The sequence below is a fragment of the Trichechus manatus genome, unplaced genomic scaffold, assembly GCF_000243295.1.
Source record: "Trichechus manatus latirostris isolate Lorelei unplaced genomic scaffold, TriManLat1.0 scaffold00246, whole genome shotgun sequence".
NCBI classification, from domain to species: domain Eukaryota; kingdom Metazoa; phylum Chordata; class Mammalia; order Sirenia; family Trichechidae; genus Trichechus; species Trichechus manatus.
In genome coordinates this window covers 1310340-1320104 of record NW_004444182.1, presented here as the reverse complement: position 1 = coordinate 1320104, position 9765 = coordinate 1310340, and the positions used below count along the sequence as shown (strand labels likewise).

General features: G+C 39.1%; 1 protein-coding gene across 1 annotated transcript; it reads right to left on the bottom strand.

Moving 5' to 3' along the window:
• Positions 1–3278: 3278 nt before the first annotated feature.
• DSEL (dermatan sulfate epimerase like) lies at positions 3279–9747 on the bottom strand. Its single transcript, XM_004389453.3, has 2 exons — positions 9668–9747; positions 3279–8866 (listed from the first exon to the last, which is right to left on the bottom strand). The coding sequence occupies exon 2, from the start codon at positions 7971–7973 to the stop codon at positions 4335–4337; it is 3639 nt and encodes a 1212-aa protein (XP_004389510.1). The 5' UTR covers positions 7974–8866; positions 9668–9747; the 3' UTR covers positions 3279–4334.
• Between the last annotated feature and the right edge of the window lie 18 nt (positions 9748–9765).

Here is a 9765-nt window from a genome sequence, read left to right as displayed (position 1 = left end):
GGGTGGGTTCAAACTGCCAACTTTTCAGTTAGTAATCAAAACACAACCGTTTGCACCACCCAGGAATCTTTGTTATACATATAGATATAGTAAACTAGTATATGATCTTCAGTCTATATGGCCTTTAGTACATAAATGGATAAGGTGTAAAATAAAAACAAAAGAAGAACAAAAAACATGCTTTGGAAGCTTTAACTGAACCTATCTTTATAAACAGAATCAATTAAACATGTATGTATTTTGTTATTTGGCCTAAATATGACACCCAAATCAAATTCACTGCTGTTGAGCCAATTCTGACTCATAGGGACCCTGTAGGACAGAGAAGAGTACAACTGACCCATAGAGTTTCCAAGGCTGTAAATCTTTACAGAAGCAGAATGCCACATCTTTCTCCAGCAGAACAGCTGGTGGGTTCGAACCACTGACCTTTTGGTTAGCAGCTGAGCACTTTAACCACTGTGCCACCAGAGCTCTTAAATACAACATAAGCCCATGTAAATTGTATCTCAAGGATCTACAGATTAGAGTATGTCAGAATCTATTGTTTGAAGTTCCTATCACCCTTTGTGCAAAAAGCTAGTTATTCAGGTCTTGAAGTTATTTGGATAGTTTTTCTGCCAAAGTAACATGAAATGGTACTTTTTCAGTCAGGTACTGAAAAAAAAAATTATATTAGCCATAATAGACATAATATGATCGACATTTAAATAAACAGTAAATACTTCACATATTAAATTCCTTGATATAGCTTAGAATCTTAGGTGCCCTTACCTCTGGAAGTGCTGGTCTAACGTATTGCCTTTTATTTGTTTTCTAAAATGCAGTCAGTGAATATTTTTCTATTTATGATCAAAGACAATCAAGCCAATCAAGCACAGCAATTTTAAAACTATAATTGTTTACTCACTGATAACTGAATGTGCTAAGGTTTTAAATTTTCTATCAGTTTGTGCTGATAATGGATGCCAACTAAAATGAACTAGCAGAGAGGAAGGGTACTATTTCCACAAAAATTCTTAGGACATGCTAGTGTATATGTGTGTACACGGAATGTGGTGAGGGCAAGGGGGGAATTCCTTCTCTGAATACATTTGCAGAGGATTACGTGGCAGTTCTGCCAGTCCTGTGAACCTTACTCTGAATTTGACGTAAATAAGGATTATCCCATTTTTCTGTTGTTGTTAGCTGCTATAGTCAGTCTCTGACTCATGGTGACCCATGCACAACAGAAAACACTGCTCAGTCCTGCACTATCCCCATGATTGTTTGCAGATTCGACTGTTGTGCATGGGTTTTCATTGGATGATTTAGCTCTGTCGGAACTTCAACATCACAGCATCATGCGGTCCTCCACTGATATAAGAGGGGTGGCTGCACACCATATGCACTGGCCAGGAATCCAACCCCAATCTGCTGCATGGAAGGCAAGAAATCCTACCACTGAACCACCACTGCACTCTTACCCTTTTACCTGGCATTTATTAACTCTTCTCTAAAAAACCAGCCAATTACAGGTTTAATTTGGCATCTAGACTAAGTATGGTCTCATGCCATCTTGTCAAAATCTGTGACTCCTTAGGTCTCTATAAATTAAAGAATATTAATAGATTTAGCTTCCTTCTCCGGAACAAATACTCCTATTTCCTATCCTCTCTGAATGTTTCATTTCAGTAAATTCAACCCTGGATATGGCTTTCTGTTTCACCCTAAAAGCGGATAAATTTGCAGTTTGCAACTTTTGAAACCAGATAATCACATTTATGCTACTTAGTCAGTAAACACACACTTTCAAAACTCAATGTAAATGCTATTGCTTTAACAAAAGATGTTATCCTAATTAGACCTGAGATTTTGGAAGTTAATGAAGAGACTGATTTTATGGATAGGTCATTTTATAAGTATTTCCTTCACATGTCGGATATCAATGACAATCCCTCCGTTAACTATTTTCAAGGTGATAAAAGTAAAAATAAATGTAGAAGCTATTTGAATTGTTCCTAGGATATCATCCTGAGAGCAGAAGGACCTAAGAATGCACTAGAAGCATTGGTGACCTTAGCTGTGCAGATTATAAAGCAGGGGTCCCAGGCATGAACATATGCACACATATCTAACAAATGTGTCATCCTCTCACCCATATGCTAACATTCCTCACAGGGGAAATCTACAGATAGAAGCCTTCTCCAGTCAAAAACTTACTATTTAAATATGAACAAAGTAGGAGGGGACACATCTGAAATTTTCTCTTGGAGTGGGAGTGTTAAGTAGAGACTGGGAAATTCAACTTTGTGTTGCTATGTGGGGGTGAAAGTTAGGATACACTGTGAAGATTATTTTCATAAGCATGTGCTTTTGCTATTAATAACATTTTACTTGTTTCCATATTCATTCTCAGAATTACTCACTTTTTTCCCTCTCTTCTTTGTCTAAGTCCTCCACATACTCATCCTGGCTCTCTTCTGCTAGCAGGCATTTTCTGCACCATGTTAAAAGGCAGTGGTAACTTCTGTTTTCTTGTTACCTGCACATATTCATAATTCTTCCCTTGATCAGACCTAATACTACTGCCAACCCAGAGCCTTTTTATTTGATCTGGTTCAAGATGACACATCCTGTTAACTGAAAGCAAACACTGAGACTCTGACCAATGATGGAAATAGTGTTATCATCTATGTAGCAATTTTACATGCTTGTTGATAACCTTGAGATAGAATAATCTTCCTTGAGAATAACAGCATAGACTCAGGTCTTCAGTGCCCTCTCAATCCAGACAATATGATTTTCATTCATTCTGACATTATAGAGGGACAGCAGTGAGAACCTTGGGAAGGGAGGAGATGTTGGGGGTGGAGGCACTTTCCATTCACACTATAAGGGGAGAAAAATGACAACCAAGTTAGGTTTAGCTGGCATGTAACATATCCACAGCTTTATCACTCTGGAGGCACATTCTGACATAATAACAAACTACTGAGAAAGAATCACTTTTATCTAGGTCAGGATGATGGACTCCTAAGTGTTAGAGAGCTCGGGGGAACTACAGTTTGAAATACCAAAAAGAAGACTACAATCTGTACAGGGATTTTCATCAAGTCTTGACACTGCCTAATAGTTTTTATCCAATGCATTGTAATTACTCCACTTGATTATAATGGCCCAGCATTCTGATTTCAGAGCCAACCAAAATAAAATGAACCACATTCTGTAATGACTACATTCATAATAAGATGCAGATGGTAAAGGAAACAGATGCCTCTGACATCATCTCCCATTTGCCTTCAACTTTTGCAGACACTGGCAGTCTGTCTGTAAACTCTTTATTCAAAAGGATGCAAGATAGGCAGTTTTCCAATTCTGTTTCCAGTCTTAAAAAACACTGGCAGCAGTGGCACCGCTTTCTTTGAGTCATACCACAAAAAGAAATTTGATTCTAAATCTGTGTAGGCTTTAATGCAAAATTAATCATCAGGAAAAAAATCCCCTACAAATACTAGGAGTTTAGCAATTAGTAACTACTTATTGTTTTGCTTGATAGAGACAGAAAGGATAGGGTACAAGTGGTGTGATGATGAACAGCTGTGGCTTCAGGGAAGCAAAGAACAGTTGAGTCTGAAACACACAATCAAGTCTAAAATAAGCTACCAACCCTCGGCACCCAAACTGTTCCAAGACATAGTCCTTATTATTTCTAAGTAAAAAAAAAAATTAAGGAGGCTTTTTAAGGTCACTGTTTTCTGATGGCAACAAAACATACCCATTCTGTATTTCCATCTGTATTTACGACAAGGAATCCTACAGTTTTGATAGGAGCTGGCATTTCTGCTGTGGTATCACTACCGAATATTATACACAGAAAAGGAATCTTGTGTGTGCGCGCACGTGCAAGATAAATACGTTAGAAGACCTTTTTTAAAAAAAAAAGACAAGGATTTTTTGTAGTCCATCTTGAATGTAGAAGATGCTTGGGTAAAGCAGCAACTGCAGGCCTTTAGCAGTGTTTGATGTCCCAAGATAGATTAGCAGTTACAGATGAAGGAAAGTCAGACAAACACCTTTAAAATCTTTCCATCTCCCCTGACCCCCCGATATAACTTCATCTACACGTCTGTAGCAGAAACATTTAACAGAAAAAAATTTCAGAAACAACAGCAAGGAAAGTGATGAGATAAATCATGCTAGGCCAAATATGCTATTTTTAAAATAATCTCTCTGTGCCAATAACAGACTGCACACACACACACACACACACACACAAGAACAAACTCTTCCAATTCATATCCACAAGATCGGGTTGGAAAGCATTAGTGCAAAAGTCTGCTGACCTGCAGCATTTAGTCCATAAACTTTGGATATCCTAGATGATCCATCAACGTCCAGCAGATGTTTTCAATCAGTTTAATTTCATCTCTAGGCAAGTTTTGTTTCCAAACATTAATATTAGTTGGTGATATTTCCCCTTCATAGGGAAGGTAAAAAAGGTTCGTGGAGGTGGCAAACAATATTTGGTTTAAACTAGCAAGAGACAAAGGAATTCCAAGAAAGGCAAAAATACTTTCAGTGGTTTTCTGAGGAAAATGTACAATATCTTCAAACTTGACCAGCTGGTAACTGGTAGGCAGTAAATCTGTATTTATTCTCAGGGCTGCTGCTGTGTTTGCTAGCCAGAGATGAGATAACAGGGAGACTGCATTTGATCTGGATTTTGATAATTCTTTCCTCAACGATTCATATTCAAAAGCATAGCCTGAATTTAAGTTACATTTGCCTTTACCACCCTCTGTTTTAAACAGTTTAGCTAAGTGCTCTGGTACATTCTTCAAGGAGTAAAGACTTGGTTTACTACTGTACAGTATTGAATAAATCCATGCCCGAGGGTCCCTTACTATGTACAATGCCCTCAATGAAGCTCCTAAAACTTCTTGAAAAAAATTAAGCTTTAACGTCCAGCTCCCACTGCTTAAACTGAGCACAGGTCGTGCACTTGGGTAATAGACCAGGTGTCTCCTCAAAGCCCTAACATATTCAGCATCTCTATCAAAGGTGCCTTTCATTCTACTTCTTTGTTCCAGCAAAGACTCTCTCCTTTTCAATTTTCTTTTTTTGTCCTTATTTGTTGTAAAATATTGGGCTAGTTTACCTCTGTTGGGTTCATGCAGATGGATATTTTGCAAGTGTAGTTTTGTGTCTTGGACTAAGGACTGCAACCAGCCTCGGAGTAAACGAAAATGACCACTGCGAATATCTGACACCTTCCATTCACAGGCATCCACAAATGAGTCAATCTCAAATTCAGTTTCAGGGATATCAATGTAAGCTGTAGGGACCCTGATGTAGAGAAAATCACTACTGTTGAAAAAAAGCTGTTTGAGAATTTCAGCTCCTGAACCAGGAAGTGAGGTAATGACAACATCAGGAAGACTGACATGGTGCTCTTCAGATGACAAGGCCTTCTTGCTTGCCTTGGCCTCTGTCCTTGTCCATTTTGCACAGATGGGCTGAGTGCAAGTGCTCCACACATCCAGTAGCTCAATAAACCACAAGGCAATAACAAGTATTAGTATCCACCTCATCAGCTTTCTAAAAGAAATGTAAAACTGCCATTGAAAAGCTAAAATCACCAGACTAACACACAAAATTAATCCAACTGCTATATTAAATTTAAATCCAAAGGGGAAAATAACTCTATCATGTCTTACAGGCTTTACTATTGCTTGAGTGCCCAAACCAAATCGAGTGATTTGGCCCTGATCAGCCACATTGGCATAGCCACCAAATCCCAGGTAGCTGAATCTTGTCTTCAGGCTGTGGTAGTCAGTTACAATGGAAACAACATGTTCAGTATTATTGACACTGAGAGAAATCTGAAGTCCAGACTTGGAATTGTCAATAAACTTGCAGCTGGAAACATTGACATATGGTCCAAAAAAGATATATGCAATCCTCAGGATTGTGGATTCCATTGGAAATGTAACATTAACAAATTGAGTCCACCGTTTCTTAAATTCAGCAGCTTGTTCTGCTTCCTGGATACTAGCCATGGGACTATTGCCACGATGATCAAACCAAAACATTTTGTAGTGTGCATCCCACACATCCATCATAGCGCCATTATACCTGTTCATAAACCTATATGGGATGTATTTAAAATCAATATCCAGATTATGAAAGAAGGCACTGACAGAATTTATTGGGGAATCTTCTTGTTTTTCAATGTGATCAACAACTAGCAAAGTTTGGGAATTTAAGAGAAGCAAAGCACGATACACACTTTTCAGTTTCATTGCTGAAGAATAAGCAGACACTGCTTCCCCACTCACAAACATCATTTCCCCATGCTGAGAGGCAGTGATGATTTCCCCAGCTGCATCGCCAACCTCCTCACCAGTCCACCTGAGCCACTGTGAACATTCTCCTAGCTGACCTTCCCAGGGTTTATTACACTGGCTTGAGGGTGATGGAGCAAACACTAATACGTTGTTAAGGTGGCTCAACTTGGGTCCATAGAGAGCTTCAGAAACAAAGACTTGCCCATTTGGGGCAAAAGTAAATGAGTTCTGATCTGGATGTTCATGTCCTGGGTTAAAGCTTCTCCATCCATCAATCCAGGAGTATGGCTGAAAGTGAACTATGTCATATACGGCTCGCCCTCCAAGCTTCCCAGATTTAAAGGACACAAAGGTACTGGTCTGTGTATTTGGCAACCCAGCCCCATAAGTAACAACACCCCAGTTAGGAAATGTGTGCATTTTTGCTGTGCCATATTCAGCAGGAGGCTGTGGGGTTAGTTGAGGATCATACCAAATGTATTCAGTATGAAGAGTACTCCATCTTTGGGCAGTGGAGGGAACCATTGGCCCATCTTTAGGTCGGTGCTTTCGAATTTGCTGGGCTAACCAGTTACCAGCTCCATTCTTTAAGATGAATTTATCCAAGAAAACTAACTGGCTTTCTGGACCATAAAACCAATTATAATTGGAATCTGCTATACCCACAGTTCTTTGGAAGCCTGGTAAAAGGGTGGCATAATAGAACCAAAAGTGCATTTTTAACCAGTTATTATCCAAGTTGTTGATATTAAAATGGCGCTGAGCCAGAAAAACATACTGTGTGACTGATTTAGATGTGTAGCTTCCATAGGCCACACCTTCATCCAAAGAACCATCAACAATATGATTCAATAGAAACATTGTCTTTTCCATCACATCTACTACAATCTGTTTCCATATGTTTGCTTTAGATCCTTTATCTGCCCCAGTCACCAAGGCCCCGGTGAGTAATGCTATCATATTAGTAGCTTGGTGGTTATGAAGAAGTTGTTTGCCCCATGCGCGGACCTTGGAATACTCATACATTTCCTCAGTAATAACCCATATTTTTTCCAGGTATTTTTGTCTTCGATGATTATCTAACAAGTTATATAAAAAGTCAAAGGCAGTGGCAAAACCTGTTAAGGAATGACCAACAGGAACCTCATCTCCTGGTGCATTCTCAACTAGCCAGTCCTTGTAGCCAGCCATCCTGTCCATATATTCCAAAACAAATTCAAAGGCAACTTTGTCTTCTGGGCACAATAAACAGTACAATGCTAATGGAGGCAGATTGTTGCCATAAATTTCATTCCACTTGGCAGCAAAATCAGCATGCTTCGGTGGAGGTAGGTAGTACGTCGGATTAGACAGCATAACTGTCACTGCACTTCTGATAACTCTAAAAAGATGCAAATGGCTTGTGTGAGACTTCTGTCTCATTGCTTGGATTTCTCCAGCATCAAAATATAAACTTGGATGAAGCAAACTTTTCTTCGGATTTTGGTTGGGTTTGAAATCTTGCACTTTCTGTGTCTTAAACTGATCTATTTCATCTGTGAAAACTGCCCATTCAGAGTAATTGCTCACAGATTCCTCAAAAGTAGAGAAACCAAACATCACTAATGCTAAAAATAAGAAATGTCCTGTAAACATTAACGCCATGATCCATCAGGGAGTTCTTTTCCTTAGGCATACATGTCAAACATAGTGCTCAATGTTTTTCCCATCTGGTTAGTATAAAACACATATTTAAGGCCTTGATAAAACAAAGACTGTAAATCATATATGCTGTGAAATCCAGCTGACAATCGGCTCATTCAAAGCAAGTGCAGTTGCCAAAAAGAAAATTTACATCGGATATCTGTGTTCTAGACACAGTTTTGTTTCCAATAAAATTTCAAAGAATGTTAAAATCTCCAATTTTTCTGTAACATACAGGGAACACTAGTGTGATAGTCAAACATGCTATGAATTCAGCATTTAACTCCTTTACGTAAATCTTTTGTCTAATATTGAGACTCGAAACACACAATGTTAAAAAAAAAAAAAAAAGCACCCCCACATTCAAACTGAGTCATTCCTAGCATAGGAAAGCATCACTGGTGATGCAATCACCCCAATCTAAGATGCACTTGGATGTCTTTCTCTATAGAAGTTGATGAAGTACTGGCAACCTTGGAGTGGACTCAGTTGCTGTTTCGCTCAAATTTTTACACTTTTTGCTTTGAGAACTTTTTCTTCTTCCATTTTTGGGAGAAAAACATCCTCAATAACTGTTTAAAGTCCTACAGGTTTACAAAAAATCAAAATTCCTGCACTCATTTCAAATTTGTCTTTTTCAGGCTTACTTACTCAGCAGCCTATTATGACCCAGAGAAAGCATTTTCACATATTCTTTTATCAGCTTCATCTGTGCAACTGTAAAAATCTAATCTCTTCAGCCATCTAGGTATTTCTCCTCTTCCCATCATGAAGTAACCACCAACTGGGAAAGAAAGCTTGTCTTTCACCAACAATGACATTTCTTTTCTGTTCCTTTTTCATGACACTCCTTTCTGGGGAAAAAAACAAAACAGAAATTCTCTGAGGCTACAGGTATGCTGGGAGTAGACATAAACTGATAATTCAAACGTTCAACAATCACTTGAGAGAAATTTGAGAATCTCAATAAAATCTGTTATTAAACACAATCTAAGTTAGCTCAAGTGATTTTTTTTTCGTACTATCATTTTAAATGCACATATGAGGATCTAATGAATATTAACGGTGACAAGCAACTACAAGATATAACTTTCTTAATAGTATTCATATTTTAACTGCGGCTTGCTTTAGTCATTTACAAACGTTTTTATTCAAATGATGTTAACATAAAGATGACATCTGCTATCCTTCTTGTTACTTCCCCTCACAAAGAAAAAGTTGAAAGACCTTTTTTTATCCGGTTGCGGGTTTAGCTTTCATAGGATCAGAAAGTGTCCTTGTAAGGGGAACTACTAAAACGAGTCATTTTTCTCAAAGGAGAAATAACACCATTTGTGCGGGCAGAGGGGCAGCAACTGGGCTCAGATCTCTCACTTGTAGCCTCGCTTTACATACTTACAAATAGCCACCAGAGGGAGCTCAGACCCAGATTTAAGGAGCAGCTTCTCCACTGTCTTCGGGTCTGAGAACCTCACCAAGTTTCAGTCTTGGACAAGTCTCACTGTGGGAAATACTAACGCCAGGAGTTTCCTGATCCGCCCCGCCTGTTGCATTTTTAAAACATGTTTTTTCGTTTTCGTCGCCCCCATCCTCCACTCCTGACCTATGGCTGTGGTCTGTGGGACGAGAAATCCCATTTGGCCAGGTCCACTTACCTCAGGCACATCCCGAAAGGGTCTCCCGCGGCTTTGGGCCCCGACTGAGGCGGAGGTGGAGAGTTAGGGAAAACTGCTGTGCCAAGGGGGAGGCCCGC

What these genes read in the sequence shown, in the direction of transcription:
- DSEL (XM_004389453.3), bottom strand. Translation starts at nt 7,973, where the DNA reads ATGGCGTTAATGTTTACAGGACATTTCTTATTTTTAGCATTAGTGATG.